Source organism: Scyliorhinus canicula, chromosome 8 (genome assembly GCF_902713615.1).
Source record: "Scyliorhinus canicula chromosome 8, sScyCan1.1, whole genome shotgun sequence".
Taxonomy (NCBI): domain Eukaryota; kingdom Metazoa; phylum Chordata; class Chondrichthyes; order Carcharhiniformes; family Scyliorhinidae; genus Scyliorhinus; species Scyliorhinus canicula.
Window position 1 is genome coordinate 62,529,268 of NC_052153.1, and position 26,450 is coordinate 62,555,717.

General features: G+C 51.3%; 1 protein-coding gene across 1 annotated transcript in view; it reads left to right on the top strand.

Moving 5' to 3' along the window:
- Positions 1 to 18,091, top strand: part of glis3 (GLIS family zinc finger 3) — a 716,605-nt gene extending 698,514 nt beyond the window's left edge. Inside the window, exon 10 of the mRNA XM_038804655.1 lies at positions 17,655 to 18,091. Coding sequence (XP_038660583.1) covers positions 17,655 to 17,791 — 137 coding nt within the window. The 3' untranslated portion in view covers positions 17,792 to 18,091. The remainder of the gene's footprint in view (positions 1 to 17,654) is intronic.
- Positions 18,092 to 26,450: the final 8,359 nt, after the last annotated feature.

A 26,450-nucleotide genomic window follows, 5' to 3' on the forward strand; every position in this document is an offset into this window, starting at 1 on the left:
TGCACCATAGAAAGCATTCTTTCTGGTTGTATCACATCTTGGTATGGAGCCTGCTCTGCCCAAGACCGCAGGAAACTACAAAACATTGTGAATGTAGCTCAGTCCATCAAGCAAACCAGCCTCCCATCCATTGACTCTATCTATAATTCCTGCTGCCTCGGAAAGGCAGCCAGCATAATTAAGGACCCGACACACCCCGGACATACTCTCTTCCACCTTCTTCCGTCAGGTAAAAGATACAAAGGTTTGAGGTCACATACCAATCGACTCAAGAATAGCTTCTTCCCTGCTGTCATCAGACCTTTGAATGAACCTACCTCGTATTAAGTTGATCTTTTCTCTACATCCCAGTTATGACTGTAACATTACATTCTGCAGTCTCTCCTTCCTTCCCTATGTACGGTATGTGTTGTCTGTACAGCATGCAAGAAACAACACTTTTCACTGTATACAAATACCTGTGACAGTAATAAATCAAATCAAATCAAATGAGACATTAACTGGGATAGTTTTAGTCTGAAATTAATGGAGGGAACAGGGGCCGGGATTCTCCCCTACCCAGCGGGGTGGGGGGTCCCGGCGTACCGGAGTGGCGAGAACCACTCCAGCATCGGGCCTCCCCAAAGATGCGGATTTCTCCACACCTTTAGGGGCTAGGCCCGCGCCGGAGTGGTTGGCGCCCTGCCGACCGATGTGAACGGCCTTTGGCGCCCCACCAGCCGGCGCCACAGCTGGCCGAAATGCCTTCGCCGGCCGGCGTGAGTCCACGTATGCGCCGGAGCGTCAGCAGCCGCTGACGTCACCCCGGTGCGTGCGCGGTGGAGGGGGTCTCTTCCGCCTCCGCCATGGTGGAGGCCGTGGCGGCAGCGGAAGAAAAAGAGTGCCCCCATGGCACAGGCCCGCCCGCCGATCGGTGGGCCCCGATCGCGGGCCTGGCCATCGTGGGAGCACCCCCCGGGGTCAGATCGCCCCCCCCCCAGTACCCCGGGGCCCGCTCCCGCCGCCTGCTCCCGCTGGCACCAGAGGTGGTTTAAACCACGTTGGCGGGAGAGGCCTGACAACGGCAGGACTTCGTCCCATCGCGGGCCGGAGAATCACCGCGGGGGGCCCGTCAGTCGGCGCGGCACGATTCCCGCCCCCGCCGATTCCCGGGTGGTGGAGAATTCCGGCCACGGTGGGAGCGGGATTTACGCCGGCCCCGGGGAATGGGGGGTCGGAGAATTCTGCCCAGGGTTCTTAAGGCGCATTCAGAAGAACATTTTTGGCCAGTATGTAGCAAGTCTGACAAGAGAGGGTGTGATTCTGGACTTCGGTTTAGTAACTGAAGCTGGGCAGGTGGGAGGAGTGACAGATGGAGATCATGGGCGGCATTTTCTGATCATGGGGCTAAGTGTTGACGGCGTCGTAAAAACCATAGTGTTTCACAACGGCGTCATCGGGCCCCCAGGTGCAGCAATTCAGCGGCCCACAAAGGGCCAGCATGGCTGCAATGGGAAGGGCCCGAGGGAGTGGCCACCAATCAGCCGCTGATACACGGGTTGCGCCATTGACGCGGTGCCACGGCAGCTGAAAACCATTCTCCCCCAACACACAGCCATCGTAGGCAAGGTGGCCACCAAACGAGCAGCCCCGAGATTCAGAGATGGCGAACTGGATACCCTCCTGGATGTCGTGGAGGAGAGGAGGGTGGTTTTGTATCCCGGACCGGGCCGCAGGACAGCAGGCGCCATCGTTTGCTGTGCCTGGACGGAGGTGGCTGAGGCCGTCAGCGCTGTTGGACCGATGGCCAGGGCAGCTGACCAGTGCAGGAAGAAGCTGCATGGCTGCAGGACATTCGGGTGGGGGGGGGGGGGGGGGGGGGGGGTGGTGAACAGCCAGCTGTCGTGGTGCACATAGGCACCAACGACAGAGGTAAAAAATGTGATGAGGTCCTACAAGCTGAATTCAGGGAGTTAGGAATTAAACTAAAAATATGACCTCAATTTAGTAATCTCAGGATTGCTACCAGTGCCACGAGCAAGTCAGAGTCGGAATGTCAGGATAGATAGGATGACTGCGTGGCTCGTGAGATGGTGCAAGAGGAAGGGATTCAGCTTCCTGGTGAATTGGAACCGGTTCTGGGGGAGGTGGGACCAGTACAAACCGGACAGTCTGCACCTGGGAGGACTAGAACCGATGTCCGAGGGGGGGTGTTTGCTAGAGCTGTTGGGGAGGTTTTAAACTAATGTGGCAGGGGGATGAGAACCAATGCAAGAAGTCGGAAGGTAGTAAAACAGGGACAGAAACAAAAGGCAGTAAGGGGGAAAGTGTAAGATAGAGAAGCCATAGTCAAAAATCAAAAAGGGCGACAGTACAAGGTACAGTGATTGAGGGGAGCTCAGTGAATAGGCCCAATAATACTAAAAGGAATAAAACGGGAAGTAAAAATATAAATGGTAAGCGACGCGGCAGGCTGTTACATGAAGATATGGGTTCAACGACAAGGAAAATTAGGAGAAAAGTTAAGAGGAAATATAACTTAGGAGAGGTTACTGATCAAGGTGTTAAGATTCAAAACAGAGGTATAAACGCCAACTTAAGTGTACTTAACCTGAATGTTCGTAGTATTCGGAATAAGGTAAATGAGTTGATGGCGCAAATCATCGTGAATGACTATGGTTTAGTGGCCATTACTGAAACATGGTTAAAGGATGGTCAAGACAGGGAGTTAAATATCCGAGGGTATTAAACTATTCGGAAGGACAGATTGGATGGTAAGGGAGGTGGTGTAGCTCTGTTATTTAGGGAAGACATCCGGGCAATAGTAAGGGATGACATCGGTGCTATGGAGGATAAGGTTGAATCCATTTGGGTGGAAATCGGGGCGGGGCGGGGCGGTCCAACCCCCGCCGTGATCCACGTGGCAGAACCCACCCATGCCAGTCGCAATGGCCGGGTGCCCTGTGCCGTGGTGGGGGCCGCTGCCCTGCATGCAGCCCTGGGAGCGTGAGCAGAGTGGCCTGCAGAGAACTGCATCCCCTCACCGTGCCTGAGCAGAGGGCACTGGACATCGTTGGCAGACCCGAGGAGCGGGAGGTTGCCGATGCCGATGTCGGAGGTGTGCCACCAAGTGAGACACCTCCCCACCCCCCACCTGGTTGTGGCTCCTCACAACATGTGTGCCAACCACCACCCCCTTACCCCACCCACTCACCCCACCCCCTCACCCCACCCACTCACCCCACCCCCTCACCCCACCCCCTCAGCCTACCCCCTCACCCCACCCCCTCACCGCACCCCCTCACCCCACCACCTCACCGCACCCCCTCACCCCACCCCCTCACCCCACCCCCTCACCCCACCCCCTCACCCCACCCACTCACCCCACCCCCTTACCCCACCCACTCATCCCACCCCCTCACCGCACCCCCTCACCCTACCCCCTCACCCCACCCCCTCACTACATAACGCCTCACCCTCGTCCATCTGTCTCACCATACATGCTGTTTTGTGCCTTGCAGGACCAGCCGGTGATGGTCCGTACCCATCTGGTTCCCCCCGCCCCCAGCCAGTGCCAGGGCCGGTGCCCCCAAGGGACGCAAGCACCGATGGGGAGGGCAGCCGTAACAACAGCCCTCCGCCCGTGACAAGCCAGGACACAGCGACCCAGGGGACTGAAACACAAGGGATGGAGTCACAGCACACAACGACACGGGACAGACACACAGGGGACATACACTCAAGAAACCAACACACAGGGCACAAATACACAGGAAGCCAACGCACAGCACAACACGACACAGGAGATGCCGGACCTCAGGTCCGATGATGACATAGACGTTCCGTCACTGCTGTCTCATACACCCTTCACCATCGCAGAGACTATCACCTCGGTTGGGCTCTTTAGTGAGGAGGCTTTAGTGAGGAGGCTTCTGGGACACTTGCTGGTGTGCACCACACAGCCGCTCCGGTACAGCAGGTGGAGGTAGGAGCAGCCGAGGGGCCGGACGGTCAGAGGGCAGCCCGGCCCGAGCAACAACTGCCGCCCATACGGGTCCCGGCTTCCTGGAATATACACTCGATATTCATAGATCAGATGCAGTCAATGTCCCGGGGACTAGACAAGGGGATGGCGGCTGGCTTCCAGCACCTGCAGACGCAGGTGGAGGAATCTAACCGCTTGCAGGAGCTGGAAGTGGTGCCGGTCATGCGTGCCACCCAGGCCTAACCGCACGGGTGGCCTCCGTGGTGGAGGCTATGGGGGCGAAGGTGTCGGACATGTACCAGGTTATGTAAAGCCTGGGGCTATCTGTGCAGGCGGGGGCCGTGGCCCAGGACATGACTGATCACTCACAGGCAACCATGTGCCAGAGCCAGCTGCAGATTGCAGCGGCGCTCCACAGCATGGCCCAGCCTCAGCAGGCCATTGCTGAGAGCATCGTCGGCATTGCTCAGGTGATGTCCCAGTCTCAGCAGGCGCTTAGAGCATCCGCGCCACTGCCCAAGTGCTGACCGGCATCCCACAGACCCAGGGGGAGGTGGCACAGTCCCAGAGGGAGGTGTCAAATTCTCAGTCAGGGATGGCCCACTCCCTGAGCTCCATGGCCACTAACATGCAGACCCTGGTTGATACTAGAGCGGGCCACAAGTACTGGCAGCGACAGGTGTCAGGGACGCCTCAGGGTTCGGGCTCTGCTCGTACCCCTGTCCCATGGAGAAGCCCGGGTGCCATTGGGCACACCGAGGGAGGAGGAGGTACTGGGCCCGAGCCGGTGACTCATGCGGGGGAGGTGCCGGAACACTGCAGCACCCAGACTCCCAATCACCCCCCGCCCCCCGCCCAATGCCCCTGGTGCATCTGGTGGACAGCAGTCAGAGCAGGGCGGCACCACGCCAGCCGGGATGCCCAAGGAGCAGTCTGGCCCATCCAGGCTGGGCCGTCCCAGGAAGAGTGCGCCTAAAAGGACCCTAGTTGCAGGGCAGGGCAAACCACCAACCCCCCCCCCCCCCACGAACCAGCCCCCCACCACCCCACCACCGGACACCCCCATCACCCCGTCCCCAGCGAAATGACAGGGCCATCTGATGGAGTGTCCAGCTCGCATGCAGGGACCACCCAGTTGGAGGGTGTTACTATGGGCATGAGTCAGACATTGTCTAACAATGTGGAGCTCGGAGCTCATGGCAGAGAGGGCTGTCATCATCCTCCACCATATGGATCAGGCCCGGTGTCACTAGCAACCCCGTGCCCCAGCACGTTGTGCCGCAGGTGGATGTGTAATGGTGGGGTGGTGTGCATGCGGCTGTATCGATGGTGTGGGAGGTGAGGGTGTTCGATGGTGGGGAGGTGAGAGTGTTCAGTGTTTCAGTGTTGAGGGAGGTGAGTGCGTTCAATGGTGGGGGAGGTACGTGCATTCAGCGGTGGGGGAGGTGAGTGCGTTCAGTGTTGGGGGAGGTGAGCTTCTTTGGTGTTGTGGGAGGTGAAGGTGGTCAGTGGTGAGGTGGTGCGGTATTGTGGTGTCCATGCAACTGCACAGCAAACCCCCTCCACACCCCTAGTTGGTGAAACGTGCGACAATCAAAGCGTCCCGTGCTCGCTGGCCTGCCGGTGGCGTAGTGCAGCCTCCCGTTCATGTCCAGCCCCCATATCCCACACTTTGTCCCCCTCCCCCACCTAGTCTGACGAGGCCTGTACTTGCTCCTCATCCTCCTCCATCACATCGCCCTCTGCTGGGCTATATTGTGGAGGACGCAACAGACCACAACGATACGGTCGACCCTCCTTGACTCATACTGCAGGAACCCTCCAGAGCGGTCCAGGCACCTGAAGCACATCTTCAGCACCCCGAAGCACCTGTTCAGCACACTCCTGGTCACACAATCGGCATCATTGTAGCTGTTCTCCGTGTCACTCTGTGTACTCCGTACAGGCGTCATCAGCCACAACCACAATGGGTAACCCCTGTCGCCCAGAAACCAGCCCTGCAGCTGGGAGGGGTGTCCCTCGAACATGCCGGGGATGAATGATTGCGCCAGGATAAATGAGTCATGCACACTGCCCGGATACCGGGCGCAGACGAGCAGTATCTTCACCTGGTGGTCCCCGACCACCTGAACATTTATTGAGTAGTACTTCTTCCTGTTCGTGAACATCAGCCTGTTATCCGCCAGTGCCCGTAGGGCGACATGCACCCAATCAATGACCCACTGGACCATGGGCATCCTGGCGATGGCAGCGAAACCCGCCCGGACATCCTGGTAAGCGCGGTCCACAGGGAACTATATGTAGTGCTCTGCAAGGACATGCAGGGTGATCTGTGATGGCACGGATGCACCTGTGCACTGATACCTGGGAGATGCCGGACAGGTCCCCACTCGGCGACTGGAACGACCCCTTTGCGTAGAAGTTGAGGGTGACCGTCACCTTGATGGCCACCGCTGGCGGGTGTCCTCCCCCAGTCCCACACGGTGCCAGGTGTGCCATCATGTGGCATATGTGGGCCATCGTTTCCCGGCTCATCTGCAGTCTCCTCCTGCATGCTGGGTCCGGGAGTTCCTCAAAGAACATGCAGCGCCGGTACATGCTGGGCCTCTTCAAGCGCCTCCTTGGCATCACCTCCTCCTCCTCCCCTTCCTCCTCATCCTCATCCTGTTGCTCCCCCTCGTCTTGTTTCTCATCCTCCTCCTCGGCCTGTCAGCCGGGCAGCCCTCCAGCCTGAGCGGCTGGCACCTGCCCCTCTGCGGCCTGCTCCTCCACTGCGGCCTCCGCCTCCTCTCTGAGCCGCATGCGCTCACTCTCCCACAGGGCTGCATGCACGGCAGCGGCCCCCGCCACGGCGGCCAGCATCGTCGGGTAGTGCCCAAACATGATCTGCAGGAGGTGAGGGGACACAAAATGTTATCATGGCACATACACCTGTGCACAACCAAGTGCCATGGGCTACATGGTCTTCAGTTCTGAGAATGTTTCAGCCAGGTCACAGCTGGAAGGCATTCTCTCTCTCTCTCCCTCAACCAGGCAATTTCTAAAGCTTCCAAGCCAGTTCTGTGAAAAAAGCCAGCTAGTAAGGGCCTTGAAGACAGCTCTCAAGTGGATTAAAAAAGCAAGCAGTCGCTCACAAGGTCTGTAAACTTTTAATCCTCTATCTGAAAGGCCGAGAAGAGCTCGAACTGAGAGCATTCTTTAAAATACAACTGGGATCTGTACACAGAAATAGGCAAATGAAAGGCCTGCAAACTCGCAAATGTAAAGTCCAGTAATCTCACAGGCTGACAAAAGCTCCATCTGGTGGTAGAAAGGCTGGGGTGCATTGATCTGAGCATCCTGTGTACAACACTATCTGGTGACCGGCGACAAGAATTGCACTGATCTGAACACTATAGACCTAGCTCCATCTGGTTACAGAAGGGTGGAATTGCACTGACCTGGAATTCTTGGGTAAAACATTATCTGGTGGTCGAAGGACAGAATTGCACCTGAACCTCTTGATTAAATCTATTTCCCAGAGGCCGCAACCACAGCAGTGAAGACTCATCTCAAAGCTATCTTTTAATTCTTGTTTTTTTCCTCACCAACCCTTACCTTGTGTCTGTCCTGTGTGTGTCTGGGTAGACACAATGGGGTTTTAGGATTCGGGAGACTGATAGGCCATTGTTCTGTTATTTCTTTATATATAGTCATCTTTTCCTCTTTTTATTAATAAACGGTTTGTTAATGTTCTACTTCTAAATCTGGTACTGATTGGAACAGTCAAGAGCTGAAGATCTTCGGAAAACACAAATTATTGGGTTAATTCACTTATGTTGAGACTCCAGGGGCGGGATTATCCGACCCCCCGCTGGGTCGGAGAATCACCCGGGGACGGTGTCAATCCCGCCCCCGCCTTGTCCCAAATTCTCAGCCCCCCGAGATTCGGCAGGGGTGAGAATCGCGCCGCGCCGGTCGGCGGGCCCCCCGCGGCGATTCTCCGGCCCGCAATGGGCCGAAGTCCCGCCGCTGACAGGCCTCTACTGCCAGCGTGGATTAAACGACCTACCTGACCAGCGGAATTGGCGGCACGGACGGGCGCCGGGGTCCTGGGGGGGGCGGGGTGATCTGACCCCGGGGGGTGCCCCCACGGTGGCCTGGCCCGCGATCGGGGCCTGTGCCATGGGGGCACTCTGTTTCTTCCGCCTTCGCCATGGTCTTCACTATGGCGGAGGCGGAAGAGACCCCCTCCCCTGTGGGAACCACTCCGGTGCGGGCCTAGCCCCTCAATGTGAGGGCTTGGCCCAGAAAGGTGTGGAGACATCCGCACCTTTGGGGCGGCCCGACGCCGGAGTGGTTCACGCCACTCCAACACGCCGGGACCCCCCCCAACCCCGTCAGGTAGGGGAGAATCCCGGCCCGGGTCTGTGGGGCTGGAATTGATTGTGCAATTGCCCAGTGTGTCGTAACAGGATGTAATTGCATTAGAGAGGGCACAGAGGAGATTTATGAGGATGTTGCCAGCACTGGAAAATTGCAGCTATGAGGTATTAGCTGGGTTGTATAGGCTGGGTTGTTCTCCTTGGAACAGAATGAGATACAAAACTGTGAGGGGCCTGGATAGAATGGATGGGAAGGGCCTATTTACTTTAGCAGAGAGGTCAGTGACCGGGAGCATAGACTTGAAGTGATTGATAGAAAGATTAGAAGGGAGATGAGGATTTTTTTTCCATGCAGAGAATTGTGTGATTCTGGAACTCACTGCCTGAAAGGGTAGTGGAGGCAGAAGCTGTCAACTCATTTAAAAGATGTCTGCTTATGCAACTCAAAAGCCATAACCAGGGCTATTGGCCAAGTGCTGGAAAGTCGGATAAGGCTGCATGGCTCATTTTTTGACCGGTGCAGACACAACGGACCAAATGGCCTCTTTCTGTGCCGCAAACTTCCCAAGATTCTCTGAATCTATGCCTTTCAGTTTTGAAATAGACTTCTAGCAACTTGCAGAAGATTCACACACACCAAATAAAAGTGAAAGTACTGGTCTATAAAACATTGAAAAGATTTCTCTGTTCTATATGACACTGGTGTCCATGAACATATGGGAGCACAAATCCACGAGCCCTCGCAGACACCAAAAGCACCAGAAAATCCATGGTCCGGGCAGGATCACCTGTACACAGGATGAGAATATGTCTCCGCCACTGGAAACGCATTTTGCGTGCCCGATGGAGGAGAAAAACAGAAAAAGTAGCACTGCCTGTGTGAACCATCACCTGAGAGCATTTTTTGAATATAGCTCAAAAATTGCCATTATGGTGGGCTGAAATTCTTCAAAGCCTGAAAACAGTATAATATTGAAACTGGGACCCCCCCAGACACAATCATATTGCTGATTTCATCACAGCAAGCAGGTAGTTAGTGAATGGGGAGGCTATGGTCATAATCCTAACATTATATTTTCCTCTCCTTGGCCCAATCCACAACTCCTCGCCTCCATCCCTGGGAACCAAGCAAATTGGAAGGTTTCTGGGGCTGGTTTTCAGTTTTGAGGTGGAAATCGACCTATTTTCCAACATTATGCTCATGCCTCCTGTCTGGCAGTGCCTGCCCACACTATTTGCATGGTGGGGTGGCATGGACAGGCCATCTTTTCATGAAACAGCCAGAGATGGGAGCAGAGGTGGACAGATGCCAAGGTGGGCAGGTTAGAAAATCCATCTCGGTATGCTAGGACATGAGCCCAGTGCTGTAGAAGAGTATGAGGCCCTCTAATCCTCACTTCTCTGCCTCCAAACCCTCCTCCCCACACTTCCTCACCCCATCGCTCCTATGAATCCCCACCTCTTCTATACCCGCATATCCCCCACCCCTATAACCCAATGCTCTCTGAGCCCCCATATCCCCCTCAACCCCTGAATGCTCATTCACTATCCCCATATCCCTAAGTTCCCTTTGCCCACATACATTGTGTCCACTGTGGCCTCTATAAGCACTTAGGCCTCTATAATAACTCTAAGAAGTCTTTGAGATGCTCATAAAACTGTGAAAATAAGCAAGCAGTCATTCAAAAAACACTTCAAGAAAACATTATCATTTAAGTGGTCAGAAAACTGTCAGAAAAAAAAAACTACCAGTCTTATTGTCAACTATTTCAACAACGTGTGCTGAGATGAATCCATTATGGAGTTTGGGGTTTAGCCAAGCATGCATAATTATGTTATAGTGAATTATTGTATCAACACCTTTGCTGAGCTGAATCCATTAATGGGGGTTGGAACTCAGCCAAGCATCGTACAACTGTGTCAAAAAATCCCAGAGCTAAATATGATCTGCCCAAACTTTGAAGTAGGGAAACAGATGTCTGAGCTGTCATTCAATGAAAAAAAATCAAATTACAATGGACAACTGACATAGTCAGATCTGAATATCAATGTTGTTCAATGCAGAAGAACATTTTTATCAATGATATACCCTAATGCATCTGAAGACTTCTTCACTTTCATGATGTTGGTGAATTTAATGGTCACTTAGTTTTTAAGAACAAACTGCTGTCATCAATTATTGTATCAAAAATATATATGTAACTTATGTTATGGGCCAGGGTTTAGAGAACCCCAAAGTGTATCATGGAGTTTACCTTACCCACAACTTTTAATAGATTGTGGTAGGGGAACACACTTTACAGGTGTGGTACAGCAGAAATCGAAAAGTATTTTTTAAAGCAAAACAATGTTTATTCTATGAACTCAAGTTAACCTTTTTAAAACATACAGTGAACATCTTGGCAAACATCAATTCAAATACAACCCCCAAAGAATACAACACCAAGTAATCCTTAATAACTTCCCAAACAACATCCAGAAGACAAAAAGAAACACCTTTTAACAGAAGCACATTGGGCACGATTCTCCGCACTCACGCCGGTTCGGAGAATAGCGGGCCGCGCAAATTTTCACGGCGACGCTGGTCCGACGCCCTCCCGCTATTCTCCGAACCCCGCACAAACTACACGTCGGCATTCCCGGCAAAGGCCTCGAACGCGCCCCCAACACGACCAGAATCGCTACTTATTGCCCCCCCGCTATTCTCCGGCCCGGATGGGCCGAAGTCCCGACGTCATCACGCACTGTTTTCACGCCGGCCAACACACCTGCTTTTCAAGTTCGTCAACCAGTCGTGCTGGCTGACGAGAGCTTCGAGGAGGTGAGCGCACTGCTCAGCGCACCGCTCAGCGCACTGCTGGAGTCTGGCCACAACGGGGAAGGCATCCCCGAGAACGGGAGGGGGTCCAGAGCGGGGGGGGGAGTGTGGGAGATGGAGGGGGGAGTGGGGGGACGGAGAGGGGAGTGGGGGAGACGGAGGGGGGAGTGGGGGAGACGGAGGGGGAGTGTGGGAGACGGAGGGGGAAGTGGGGGAGACAGAGGGGGGAGTGTGGTAGACGGAGGGGGAGTGGGGGAGACGGAGGGGGGAGTGGGGGAGATGGAGGGGGGAGTGGGGGAGACAGAGGGGGAGTGGGGGAGACGGAGGGGGGAGTGGGGGAGACGGAGGGGGGAGTGGGGGAGACGGAGGGGAGAGTGGGGGAGACGGAGGGGGGAGTGGGGGAGACAGAGGGGGGAGTGGGGGAGACAGAGGGGGGAGTGGGGGAGACAGAGGGGGGAGTGGGGGAGACAGAGGGGGGAAGTGGGGGAGAAAGAGGGGGGAGTGGGGGAGACGGAGGGGGGAGTGGGGGAGACGGAGGGGGGAGTGTGAGTGGGGGGGTAGGGAGAGAGTGAGCGAGTGACCCGTCCAACCCCGGTTACAAAATGTCTGCCACCATGCCATGGCGTGCCGGTCACGAGTACACGGCCGCTGGTTGCCCTGTGGCTTACGGACACAGGCCACTGACGCACCGGTGAAGAGGACGTAGTTAACTTCCCGTTGGATGCAGAAAGTGACCAGGGGTTAGGCTGCCTGCGTGTCAGCAGCACGACCAGGCCACCGGGACACACAGGTATCCCGTGGCAGGCGGCTGCCGAGGTGTCGACTAACCTCCGTCTAGCATAACCCTTCTGTAGGTTAGCACGATGCATGGGAACAGAACGGCTATGTTCTGTGCAGTGGTTGGGGCCGCTGCACTGCATTTGGAGATGGAGCAGCATCCACAGCCACAACCCGCAGTGGATGCAGGGCCAGCTGCAGCAGCAGAGGGAAGGGCCGAGGAGTTGCCAGTCGTCGAGCAGCATGGGGGGGGGGAGGAGGAGGGGGAGGAGGAGAGAGTGAGGGTGCAGCCACGGCACCAGAGGCGACGACCAAGGCCGAGGGTGTACCGTGCCTGGATCTCTATCCTAACAATGACGGACATCACCTGCAGGAGGAGACTCCGGCTGCGTAGGCGGACGGTGATACATATCTGTCACCTCGTGGTGCACCTCGGCCCACATGGAACGGGGGGAGGACATGCGATCCCAGTTGCCATCAAGGTGACGGTCGCTCTTAACTTCTATGCGACCGGCTCCTTCCAGTCTCCGAGCGGGGACCTCTCCGGGATCTCCCAGTCATCGGTCCACAGGTGTATCCGGGATGTGACCGACGCCCTCTATGCCATCGCAGACCGCTACCTCACCTTTCCCGAGGACCGAGCAAGTCAAGACTCATGAGCTCGTGGGTTTGCCAGCGTGGCCGGGATACCGATGGTGCAGGAGGCAATCGATTATGTTCACGTCCCCATGCGCCCCGCCTGCAGGGGACAGGGACGTGTTCACAAACAGAAGGGGGACATACTCCATGAATATCCAGGTGGCATGCGACCCCCACATGAGGATCATGAACGTCTGTGCAAGGTTCCCAGGGTGTGTGCATGACTCCTACATACTGGCGCAGTCATACATCCCTGCGATGTTTGAGGGGCGTCCCCCCTGGCTGAGGGGCTGGTTGCTAGGCGACAGGGGTTATCCGCTGAGGTCTTGGCTGATGACACATATACGGAGGCCTCAGACCAATGCGGAAACACGATACAACGAGGCTCATGCAGCAACCAGGGGTGTGGTGGAGCGCTGCCTTGGCCTCCTGAAGATGAGATTCAGGTGCCTGGACCGCTCCGGAGGGGCCCTGCAGTACCAGCCCGACAGGGTCGCTCGCATTGTTGTGGTCTGCTGTGCGCTGCACAACATCGCGATGCAGAGGGGAGATGACCTGCTGCAGGAGGCGGAGGGAGAAGCCAGTGGCAGTGGTGCCAGCACAGAGGAGGAGGAGGAGGAGAGGGAGGAGGAGGAGGAGGAGGAGGCTGGTGGAGTGGCGGGTGCAGCACGCAGACACGACCCAGGTGCTGGTGATGTCCAGGAGGCGGCACGACGGACCCGGCGAGGACGGCGGGCACGTGACGCCTTGGTGGCAGCACGGTTCACGTGTCGCATGTGACGTCCCCGCTGAACACCAAACCACCACCTGCATCGCTAGTCGTGCAGAGGGTCAACACACAACTGCCACCACCACAGCCACCCCCCCCCCCCCCCCCCCCCCCCCGCCCCCTCTCAGTGTACACCGCTCCACTTAGACATTACCCTTACCACTGGGTCCAGACGGTATGGTACAACATCGATGGCTGTGTCAGCGGGTGTGATCAGTGCCATGTGGAATGATGACAGCCCGCTCTGCGAAGAGCTGTGAGCTCAGAATCGTTAGAGAGAGTCTGACCCATGGCAATAGCTGAACCATCCACCTTGGTGGCTGCTGAGATCGTCACGGACACTCTATCACGTGCCCGCGTGGGCTAGCTGTGGGAGGGGGTGGGGGGGGAAGGGACTGCACACCCGGCACCGAAGTTTCACCGCTCGTCAACCCCAGCGACACTCGGTCACCATCACGAATCCTGTGGCTGTGGAACAATCACACGGTATTACAAGTAAGGTGGAACAGTGCGTTTAATGTTAACAATAATTTACAGATGACCTAGCCCCTTCGGCAAGCGTTTCCTGGGGCGACCCGGCCTTGATAGGCCAGGCTGCTCTGCGGGCGTCTCGGGTGACGTTGTGCCACCCAGCTCTGCCTGCTACCCACCCGATGCACCAGGGATGGGACGGGGGGAGGCCGAGAATTCCGGGACGTCCCATGATGGAGTTAATGGGATGGGCCCCGAAACCTCCTCCTCCCTCGGGGAGCCCGGTGGCCCCCGAGCCTCACTTTGGGACAGAGATGTGAGCGGGGAGGTGCCCCGTCGCGCCACCGACACCTAGCGCTGCCAGTCCTGGAGGCCTGCAACGGTATCGACCAGGATCCGAAGGTTTGCAGAGACGGAGTCCAGGGAGTTAGACATTCCCGCCAGGGACTGTGCGACCTCAACCTGTGAGTGCACGACGCCATCCAGCACGTGTGTCAGGCGGTTGATGCTCTCCGCGACTGACTGCTGGGACTGGGCCATGACCTGCTGAGACTCGGCCAAGGCCCGCAGCGCGCCGGCAATGTCGTTTTGGCTCTGGCGCATTGCTGCCTGTGAGAGGGCAACCCTGTCCAGGGCCGAGGATGACGCCTGCATGTGAAGCCCAACGTCTTGCATAACCTGACCCATGGCCGAAACCGTTTCACCCATTGCCTCCACCGCGGATGCCACCCGTGCGGTGTTGGCCTGGGTTTCTGCCATGAGCGGCACCACTCCCTGCTCGTGGACGCGGTTCGACTCCTCTAACAGCGTCTGCAGAGTCTGGAAGACAGCCCTCATCCCGTCATTGTGTCCCTGGGTTTCTTGATGCATCGGCTGTGCGGGTGGGTCGAGAAAGTCCAGGAACTCTGAAAACGTCTGGGAGCCAGCTGCATGCTGGGCCTGGCCTGGCCTCCGCCAGTACGGACCCTCGGCTGCTCCGACCTCCAGCTGCTGTACCTGCTCAGCTGTGATGTGCGACCCAGACTGTGACCCAGGAGCCTCATCACTAAATAGGCCAGCCGGGGTGAGTGTCTCTGGGATGGTGGATGGTGTGGGAGATAGCTGTGCCGCAAGCTCGAGGTCGTCTTGGGTGGACGCCTCCTCAATGTCATCGGCCCGCTGAGAGGCCGCAGGGCGTTCGCAGGCCATTTCTTTATCTAGCGGTGTCGCCGCCCTCTGGGCGTCCTGCTCCACAGATTCTGTTGGGGAGGATGGGACTCCCTGCTGATCGGGCACCCTCTGACGTGCGGCCCCGGGTGAGGTGGGGGCAGATGCCTGTGTCCGTCTGGAGCCAGACGGCCCTGGTCGTTCGGCATCACGTCCTAGGGAAGAGAATGAAACGGGTTATTTAGAGACGCTCGGCCGGGCGCTGGACGGTCCCAGTGGGCAGAGTGTGAAGGGACAGAGGATGGGGGAGGTATCCCAGTAGGCAGGGTGTGTGATGGGACAGAGGATGGGGGAGGTGTTCCAGTGGGCAGGGTGTGTGAAGGGACAGAGGATGGGGGAGGTATCCCAGTGAGCAGGGTGTGTGATGGGACAGAGGATGGGGGAGGTGTCCAAGTGGGCAGGGTGTGTGAAGGGACAGAGGATGGGGGAGGTGTCCAAGTGGGCAGGGTGTGTGAAGGGACAGAGGATGGGGGAGGTGTCCCAGTGGGCAGGGTGTGTGAAGGGACAGAGGATGGGGGAGGTGTCCAAGTTGGCAGGTTGTGTGAAGGGACAGAGGATGGGGGAGGTGTCCAAGTCGGCAGGGTGTGTGAAGGGACAGAGGATGGGGGAGGTGTCCAAGTGGGCAGGGTGTGTGAAGGGACAGAGGATGGGGAGGTGTCCAAGTGGGCAGGGTGTGTGAAGGGACAGAGGATGGGGGAGGTATGCCAGTGGGCAGGGTGTGTGAAGGGACAGAGGATGGGGGAGGTGTCCAAGTGGGCAGGGTGTGTGAAGGGACAGAGGATGGGGGAGGTGTCCAAGTGGGCAGGGTGTGTGAAGGGACAGAGGATGGGGGAGGTGTCCAAGTGGGCAGGGTGTGTGAAGGGACAGAGGATGGGGGAGGTGTCCAAGTGGGCAGGGTGTGTGAAGGGACAGAGGATGGGGGACGGGGGGTGTTTGTCATGCAGGGTTGTCTCACTTGTTGCAGCTCCGCCAACCTCGCATTACGTGATCTCCCGAGTAGCAGATCCGCCAACAAGGTCCAGGGCCCTCTGCTCAAAAGTGGTGAGGGGCCGCAGGATGGGCGAACCCCCTCCCGTCTTGTTCCGCTCACGGGTGTTGTGAGCGGTCTTGTCCTGTTGGGGGAGGCGGCATAGGTAGATTATTACAATACGGCAGGTATCGGCAGTCCGTTCAGATACTGGTACAGTTTGGGGGTCAAGTTGTAATAAGACGATTGCATCTCTCCACGGGGGCCAGAGCGCTGGGTCTGTGACAGCTTTGTGAACCACCCTCAACTCACTCTGCCACAATCCCCCTCCACCCCCCCGTGCCAGGGGGGGGAGGTGGGTGATTAAGTAAAAGGGGGGAGGGATGGTTGTGACCCGGGGGCACCTTCTTGGCACTTACCCTGGCAGCCCTGGTGAGGTCGTGCATCTTCTTCCGACACTGGTCAGCTGAACGAGGGGTCTGCCCCACAGCACTGACGGCAGCAGCAACCTCACGCCAGGCCTGGCGCACCGCGCTGGCAGGGTGGCGATGCCCTCTACGCGGGCAGATAATGCCCCTCCTCTGCTCGATGGAATCCAGCAGCATCTCCACATCAGCCTCCACAAATCGCGGGGCTGCTCTCCTCAGCTCCGGCATCTTGGCCTACAGTTTCTGTGCTCGCCCGCACCTTTTTACGGCGTCGTGCGGCGTCACGTGGGCGTTCTCGTAGCGTCGCCGCGTTCCGCCGTCATCGCGCACGTGATTGACGCGGCCCCGTTCCTCGCCCATTTCCCGGACGTGAATACCTTGGGAAATGGGTCGGGTCGGGCCGTCGCAAAACACGGCCGTTTTCACGGCCAACTTCGCGATTTTCCGCGGGTGTGGAGAATCGCGCCCATTAGGTTTACATTCACTACTGAGAACATTTATAATTCTGAATTCACCAAATGATCAAGAGATAGTCATTTCATGGCAGAGAGAACAGCAGTACAACTGCTTTGTCTGGCTTCAGCTCCAAACTGAAAACAAAACTAAAACACACCCTGCAGCAAACAGCCTAAAACAAAAGCAAAAAGCTGACAGACAGCCCAGCTCCACCCACTCTCTGACATCACTACAGTAGTAAACACTCATTATTAAAGGTACTCTCACTACAGATATTTATATACATACCCATTTATAAATACCCATTTCTTAAAGGTACTCTCACATGACACTTAACATACAGTGTTACATTACGACTTGTGAAGTGACATCTTTTGAACTTGTCTGTCAAATGGTTCCCGACTCCAGACTAAGGTTCCCCCATGTTCACGATATCTCTGAGCTGATGTGAACTGTGTTGCCTTCAGAAGCTAGCCTGACTCCATCAAAATGCCTACCTGAGCAATGGAGCCAGCAAAGCCAGTACCAATGCATACAGGTTCGCTACCCACACCAATTTTCTATGCCGCTTAAAATTGCCTTGACAGGGATGGGGCGCGAATCCCAGACTGGGTCTTGTCTGCCTTTGTTTTTGCCAGCTCACCATGTACGAGGCATAGAATTCGAACCCCTGATGTTTCAGAGCCAATCAACGTTTTGGTCTTTACTGGACCTCCTGCTTAAAAACTCAGCTGGAATCTACTTAGCATGCCCTTATTTTATGCAAAGCATTAATAATTTTTTTTTAATTTACAGCTTATGACTTTCAAGGAACTTCCCCTGGGATTTTTGGTGACTCTGTACGGAATTGCCCTGAGGACAGTGGTTTTCTCCAGATTAATGCAATTGATCGTTGCCCCAGCCAGATGTCTTCCATTTACACAGAGGGTTGAGAACAGAGACGAACTACAAGGAGGCGACCCCGCACTTTTTGTTTGTTTTGTTCTATTTTAGAACCAATTCTTAAAAGTTGTGATTCTGAATGAAGTTACTCTGGTGAATTCAGACTTTGCATCCCTACCTCTCCCAGATGAGAGAAGCAAATGTTCACCTCTAGTTTCTCTTTGCACATAAAGCCCAGCACCTGAGAGAGGAGAAACACGAAAGCTGTATGAAATATATCATGGAATGGAAGTAGCCCATGGAATTAAGGTGCAGCTCATCTATCCATGGCCACATTACAACCACTCGAAAAGAAAAGGGAACCATGATTTATATGAATGGTCACATGTTGCTTTATAGAGTCCTTGTTTCTCTTTAATTGTTCTGTTCTTTCCTCAAACTTGAACATTTTTTTTGAAAGAAGAGTTTTCACAATCAGTCTGATAGGAGTGGTGGGACAGTGCCACGGTGCAGTGGGAACTGTGTCTAACGTGCATCCCCAGCCACCCATTTCTTTTTCCAGTTGATGCTGAAAAAATGGCTGATAGCACCACCTAGTGTTGAAGCAACCTGAACTTTAGAAACAGTGGAGCAGACTGCTCAAACAGGTAGCATTGCATGTGGAAGGAAGCTTCCAGAACAGGTCTGTTGTCTTTTTTTTTCTTTTGTTTTTACACTATCTTCTATTTACACATATACTGTATATCTCAGTTTTTATGTACATTTTCTAAAAAAAAATTCTCGCTTTTCAAATCATTCGTTGGAAATTTACATTTTTCAGGCAAGGTTTTTTTTTTGATGCACACTAACAAAACTTAGAATGAACAAGAATTTGGGTTTTTCCATGATGTTTGGCATTAAACAGCCCTCAGATTCAGAAAAGGTTATGCTGTGTCTCCCCATTCAAAGATGTGTCACAAAATACATTTACAAGTTTGTTTTATTAAAAACAGAACAATAAATAAAATAAGAACTAACCATATTTAGATTTTCAGTGTGTGAGTAGTATGCTATGGCTTTTACTGAAACTCTATGGAAATTGTAATTTAACTAAAGCCTAATTTATTGCTCTAATATATGTACAGTAATGTACACACACCTGCAAATCACTGTCCAACTTAGACTAATAAAGATATTGGACCGGATCTTGCTGGAGAAATAATGGCATGTTAACAACACATGCTGTTATTAATGTGCAAGTTGGCCACCAGGTTCCGGGAAATAGGGGATTATACCATGAGTTGCAAATTTCCAGAACTTGTTGCTTGATTTATGCCATTCTCATAATGTCCCTGTTATTATTAAGAATTTGCTGGATATACACATTAATTGCCCATTAAACTTGCCATCAAAAGTTAAGACTACAACATGAACTGAATAAGCACTTTTTTAACCACGTGGTAAATGTTGCTAATCAACTGCTTTATCCCAGAAAGTGGTCAATTTAAACTATTCAATCCCAATCCTGCACGTTGCAAGTTACTTGTAAAGATTTTTTAAATGTTAAAAGAAACTGAGGGTGAGATCTTCTGGTTGTCCACATCAGCAGGAACTTCCTGTCCCATTGACAGTGCACCACTGCCATGGGTTTCCCAATGGCATGGAGTGGATTCAATGAGAAATCCCATTGATCGCTGTGGACCAGAAGCTCCCGCCGCTGGCCAGTGGTGGGCCACTTCCCGCCGCGGGAAGACGAGAGAACCTCCCCCCTACTTTTCCTTTGTCTGTTCTCTCTTTCTAAATCAATTTTTCTTTTCCTATTTATATTTCTCTTTCTGTTGCTAATTTGACTCTGATCCGCTCTCCTTCTCCAACATCCCTTTGTGTCTTTCTCAGTACTTAAAATTCATTAGTTAGCTGAATAGACTGTATTTCACTAAGTGCAGCAATGCAAACATTTTTAAGTTGTAAGGAGCAGAAAATAAATCTAGCGACATATACTGCGAGGTGCTCCAGCCCAGCAAGTTCCAGTCTATTATGTTGTACAGAGTGCAAAATTGCACATTATCTATTTATTTTTCATTATATTGTTCTATTTCTGAGCTGAACGTAAGAAATGAGGTGGAACACAGCATCGACACTGCACTATTTTAATTAAGTATTTTGTTTATTATGGTAAAATGCAGAGATCACAAAATTCAAGAAGGATTGTTCAGAGGAATGAGGTAACTTCAGTTTAACCATATGATCTAAACCACCTTTTGTGTTGTTCTATCCTCTTAAACTCATCCTGTGCTCAGAATAGTACCATAACACCCCAATTCCCCACACCTTGAATGTGTACGGTGCACAAATTATTCTAGTTGGTCCCCAATGGGTCATACATTGCCACATCCACCAGTAGAAAAGAAAACGTACTCACGTAAAACAATATTCAGAGATTTCTCTTTATACCTCTCGAGGTCTTGTTTACTTGAATGTTCACAACAATCCGTCCAAATTTCTACATGTGTTTAAAGGGGAGCAGCATTTTGATCAGTGGGTCAATTCTAACTTATCAAAGTCGCTTTCCCCAATTCTCTACATTTTATGATCAGAAACCACTTCGTAATTGTTAATACAATGCCAATCAGCTGCTTTACCTCAGAAAGAAATCAATTTAAACTATTCAGTCCCATTCCTGCATATTGCATGTTACTGGTAAAGATTGTAAAAATGTTCAAGACATTCTAGGAGCAACCATTTTGTGTAACATTCCACTGGTGAACAATCACAAAACTCTGCTTCAGTGACAATACAGGAATTTATTCTTACCACCGATTGTCCCCATTTATAAGGAGCAGAATTTTTGATATCACATAGAGAAGGAGAAAATGCTGGAAAATCTCAGCAAGTCTGGCAGCATCTGTAGGGAGAGAAAAAATCTCTCCCTACAGATGCTGCCAGACTTGCTGAGATTTTCCAGCATTTTCTCTTTCGTTTCAGATTCCAGCATCCGCTGTAATTTGCTTTTATCACACCAGAGAAGGGTTTACACAAAAGGCCTGCACCTAGGCTGCCACTAACCAGCAGTCTAAAAGCAGGGAATGTAATCAATAGGGTCACTGGAAGAAATAAGTGACTGAGAGGACATCTCCCTTTAAAACATTTATGATTGTGTGACAATCATATTGGGGGCAGGTTTAGCACACTCGGCTAAATCGCTGGCTTTTAAAGCAGACCAAGGCAGGCCAGCAGCACGGTTCAATTCCCATACCAGCCTCCCTGAACAGGCGCCGGAATGTGGCGACTAGGGGCTTTTCACAGTAACTTCATTTGAAGCCTACTTGTGGCAATAAGCGATTTTCATTTCATTTCATTTTTCAATTCTGCAAAACATGTTTCTTCTTTTGGACGAGTGACTCAACATCTAAACAGAACCAAAAGGAAACTGCTGTAAAGATCATACAAGGGGCACTGTTTAATTCAAGAAAATTGATTGCTTTACTAAAATTGGATAACGCTCCAATTTTATTGGACTTAGGTGGGAAATACACAGAGGATACTTAATGGAATGGGGGCAGATCTATATGAAAGAATTTTTAGTGTCATAAGAAGTAACAATAACATATACGTAACAAGTTTGTATGGTGTGTTCGCCATTTTGTGATAGCACACAGAATGAAGGGGAGGTTAGATGCAAGAATCATAACCCCTATAATAAAGGTAATCCCTGGGGGTTTCAATTACTGTTTTTGACTTTAGTAAAAATTTTGCCGTTGACAATCTGAATTAATTGAGAAGCCCTAAAGCTTGAAATCAGACTCCAAAGTTGGCTGAAGTGAATGCCCAGAGTTGCAGTAAAGTATTGAATGCTATATTTTAGCATGCAGCGATGACACCACTTCACTGTGTCATTCATCAATGTGAAAGTATGACTTTCATTTACACAGCCTGAAAATAATACAAGCATTCAAAGGGATTTTAGGAAAAGGGCTGTTAAATGTGGGCATTTTGGCCATTGGACAGGGTTGACCCACAAACAAATCTAAATATCAAAACCTCTTCATATTCCACCTTGCATAAAATGAGTAGGATTTAATCCAGCCTTTGATAGGGTGTGCGGCGTTTGGTGGCGGGGGTGTCCTGAGGAAATGAGACCATTGAATTAGGAGGGTAGGCCTGGTTGTAATGCTTGTGCCTTCCTGACACTCTATGATTCAGTCAAGGGTGGGCAAGGTTGAGGATGGCCTTCCCATCAAAAAACTAATTGAGGCCCTTAGGTGGCCACATAAGGGCCTCAGCCCACCGTAAAACACCAGCATTGAGGAGGGAGAAAGCCCAACACAACTTAGAGAGACTGCCTAATAGATGCTGGCAGTCTCTGAATGAGTCCCACGCGGCCCTCCTGCTCACGTATCCTGTAATCCATGGAGATGCCCTCTATCTGCAAAGCCATTCCCTCAGAAAGACGCCATTGCAGACAACAGTCCTCTCCCACCCCCACCCACTCACCTACTTGTGGCACCATGAGTTTGAATCAGTAACCTGGGTTGCCAGGCCTCCTCCCTGATCTCTGCAATCCAGCAGGGCCACCAATCACGGTAGGGCTACTGGCCCTTTGATTGTCCGACAGCTCTTTGAGGTTGGGTGTTCACCCTCAAAGGGATGGTAACCCCAATACCAGAAATTTGATTGCTCGATGACCATTGAACCTTGGACCCCACCACCCCACCCAGCCGGCTTTCTGGCCTGCCGTTGTGGCCAGAGCTGCCATTAAATTCACCCCAATATTTTGTTCATCAACCACTAATGGCCAATTTCCGTAGTTTTTAAAATGATTTCAGTGCACAGTCATTTGTTTTTTTCTTCGGTTTCCTTTTACAAATGTTTTTGTTGTAAATTATTCTTTAGCTTCAGGTCCTCTTGCATTTCACACCTCTGCTGATGAGACAGCAGGCATTCACCCTGTTACTTTCCCTGCCAATCTTCTGTTGTTGATCAGTTAAGTCTTCCAGGCATGATTGTTCCTGCTGATTCATCATCATCCAAGTTGGAGACACTGCTTAGTGTTGGCGCAGATCAGGCGTTGAGCAGAGCAAGGATTGAATGAAGATGAAACCTTCACACCTTGTCACAGAAACGTATTCCCCTACTACGCAGCACAGTTGTGTTGCCTCAAATTACTTGACTTTTGAAATCAAGAATTATCATTGTCTCCTTCTCTAACTCACCGTTTGCATGGCTTCAAAATCATAGAAGTCTTTACTTGCCCTAATTTCCCTTTGTTTCCACAATTGGCAGGCTTTTGAAATGCAAGTTTGGTCGCACTTAACCACTATAAATCTATGTAATCTTCTATTGCACTATTTTCAATCTTTGCCATGTCCTCCAGGGAGGACATTAGCCATTCACCTACATTTCTTACACCAGTTGTAACAGTAGCCAACATAAAATATTTTGTAAGTTGCATCGTTGCATTGTAAGTTGCATTGTAAGTTGCATAAAAGTGAGGCATCATTTGCCATATTTTCATAATTAGAACAGTCAGATATAACCCAATTTCTATGACTCTGATGAGGTTTCTGTCCTGCGTAAACTCCATGTTGCAATTCAGTTTAGCTCAGATGCTGCTTTGCTCATCTATCTAGCTTTGATTATTATTTTATATATTTCATGATAAATAGCTGTTTTGCTGTGTTTCTCCGAGATTACATTGCATTGTCCTCCCTGGTGAGACAATAATGTTTCCCCACTGAGGATACTAATGGTATAATAAAGTACAGTAATTATGCATGTTAAAAACATTTTTAAATAAAATAATTTTGTACATATGTTAGAGCTTTCTGCATAATATAGTTCTGGAAGCACTTTTATTAGGAAATGATGTGAAAATGTATCATGTTTTTGCATGGTTTTGTAGAGCTTGTATATATTTCATCGATCTGCACATGTAGATTTTTAATGACAATTTTGGTTGTATATTTGGTTGATTTTCTTACCCAACACTACACTTATGACATCATGTAAATTGTGTGGCTAGAGCTTGAATTTGCAACAGGATAGATTAATGGCTACATTTTCATTCACACATATAATGTAGTCTTGTGGTTTATTACTATTTTGATAAATTATTTTTTTCCTTAAGTTTATATTATTCTTTTGCTATATTAGTTCACTACTTTGAGCACAAAATAAATTGTTTCCCTGAAAATGGTACAAGATTGAAACTGGAAATCTGTCAGCACTTGAACAACTGAAATGCACCAGTGAAGGATGTACTGAAAAATAAAGAAGTTTTTCCACTTGTTTTACTGTTATTGCTGAGTATTGTGCTACTTCTTTATATAATCAGAAACAGAAAAAATGCTTTAAGGTCTTGCTAATGAGGTTGTTTTTTTTTATTCTTGGCCAAAGTTCTAGGACTGGAATTGATTAGAAATGTAGATTATATTGCTGTGAAATAACTGTCATAAAACTGCAGCACCTGGAGTGAACATTTTTGTACTTCTTTTTCCCAATGGGAGTTACCCAAATAAAACTTTTGAAATGGTTAAAAGTGATTAAAGTTAGTTCCTTGTTTGTTTAATTCAACTCTTTTCACCGAAGTCGTGACTTGGCCTGCCTCAGTGTGACCTGAGTCAAGTTAATGATCAGCACCCAGATGAAAATTTACCGCGAGTTCATTTTAATTGAAAATCTGTTCTGTTTGGGATTTCTATATTGGAAGTATGTCTGATAAATAGTTTAGTGAGTAAGAGCAGGGATGTTTAGGTAGATGCAACATTCAGATCATAGTTATGTGAGCAGCAATGGGCAACCGTGGCTAGTGAGTGGGCAGTATGAGTGGCCCTCGACTATCTCAGTGGGCCGCAAGATTGAAATCAGGCCTGTTCACTATCCATGACCCCATAAATAGAATCATGTAGAATTTACAGTGCAGAAGGAGGCCATTTGGCCCATCGAGTCTGCACCAGCTCTTGAAAGAGCACCCTACTTAAGCCCATGCCTCCACATAACCCAGGAACCCCAGCAAAACCTTTTGGACACTAAGGGGAATTTATCATGGCCAATCCACCTAACCTGCACATCTTTAGACTGTGGGAGGAAACCGGAGCACCCGGAGGAAACCCACGCAGACACAAAGAGAACGTGCAGACTCCGCACAGACAGTGACCCAAGCCGGGATTCGACCCTGGGACCCTGGAGCTGTGAAGCAACAGCGCTAACCACTGTGCCACCGATTTAAAACATTGAAAACATGACAAATATTTCATAACAAGAAAATCTCAATCATTTATATATTAATAGAATGATCATCAACTTGAAATGGTAAAAAACAAAATAAATATGTACACTTTCCAACTTAATCTGCAGTTGATAATTCCGAAACTTCGGCCTAAGCTTTCTCTCATGGGTTGGGAGTGCAGAGTCGGGACAATTTGCAGCTCCACAAATCAGAGCCAGAAAAAATTGCCCAAGAAGATTGAGTCCGGGGGCGGAGTGAATAGGAGTTGTGACGGGTAACCCAGGAACGAGTGCAGAGGCTTCCGGGTGTGGGGGCAGGCTGAGTGGCATGGTGTCAAAGCTTTAAAATAAAACATAACACAGCCCTCCGTCCCTCACCGCTCACATTCTCTCAGCACTCACAAACTCCCCATGCTCCATCGATGCCAACCCATGCCACCTAATGCCCCACCCTCATGCTCCCTTGATACATGCCATGCCATCCTATGTGCCTCTACCTATCCCCCATGGCCCTTTACAGCCCCAATTGAACTTTTTTTTAAAAATGTATTCTCCTTTTCACATTTTCTCCCAAATTTACACCCAGCAATAAACAATAATCAGTAACGAATGTAATGTCAATCCCCATATCAATAACAACGATCCCATCATCCCACCAAACCCCCAAACATTATCCTGCATGTTAACATAAATAAATGACAAAGAGGAATCAGGAATCACAATAGTCACCATTAACACATACAGTCCTTCTCCCCCCAACCCTCCCAGCCCCCAATTCCAATTCTCAAAAGTGCAGAATGAATAACGCCCATGAATTGTAAAACCCCTCCATCCTTCCCGTCAGTTCAAATTTGATCTTTTCAAGCATCAAGAATTCCACAGGTCCCCCCACCATACCAGGTTGACGTTGATCTCCACCCTAACACAATCCTCCTTCGGGCGATCAACGAGGCGTAGGCTGCAACATCTGCCTCCGCACCCGTTTCAAAACCTGGCTGATCCAACACCCCGAATATGGCCTCCTGAGGGCCCGGATCCAGTTTCACATGCACCACTTTAGAGATTATCCTAAACACCTCCTTCCAGTAATCCTCCAGCTTTGGACAGGGCTAAAACGTATGAACGTGGTTTGCAGCAGCCACCGCCCCTCCCCCCCCTTCCCCCTGCAACGTTCACATACATCTTCTGCCCCTTCAACGAACTGGCTCATCCTCACCCTTGTACGGTGCGCTCTCTACACCACCTTCAGCTATATCAGCCCCAACCTCACACACAATAAAACTTTATGGCAAATCATGCACCCCCAGCTACCACCCTTTGCCCTCACACCTACCATGGTTACTCACTCAGTACCCACCATGTGCACACCTCAGTACTCTTGCTAAGATGAGATAAAATTGTTCCTAAGTGTCTGTTGAAGAATTCACTAATTCAAACGAAGGAGTAAAAAAGAGCAGAATGGCAGTTCAACTGTGACTGCCACTCCGCAGGCGTTCTGCCCAA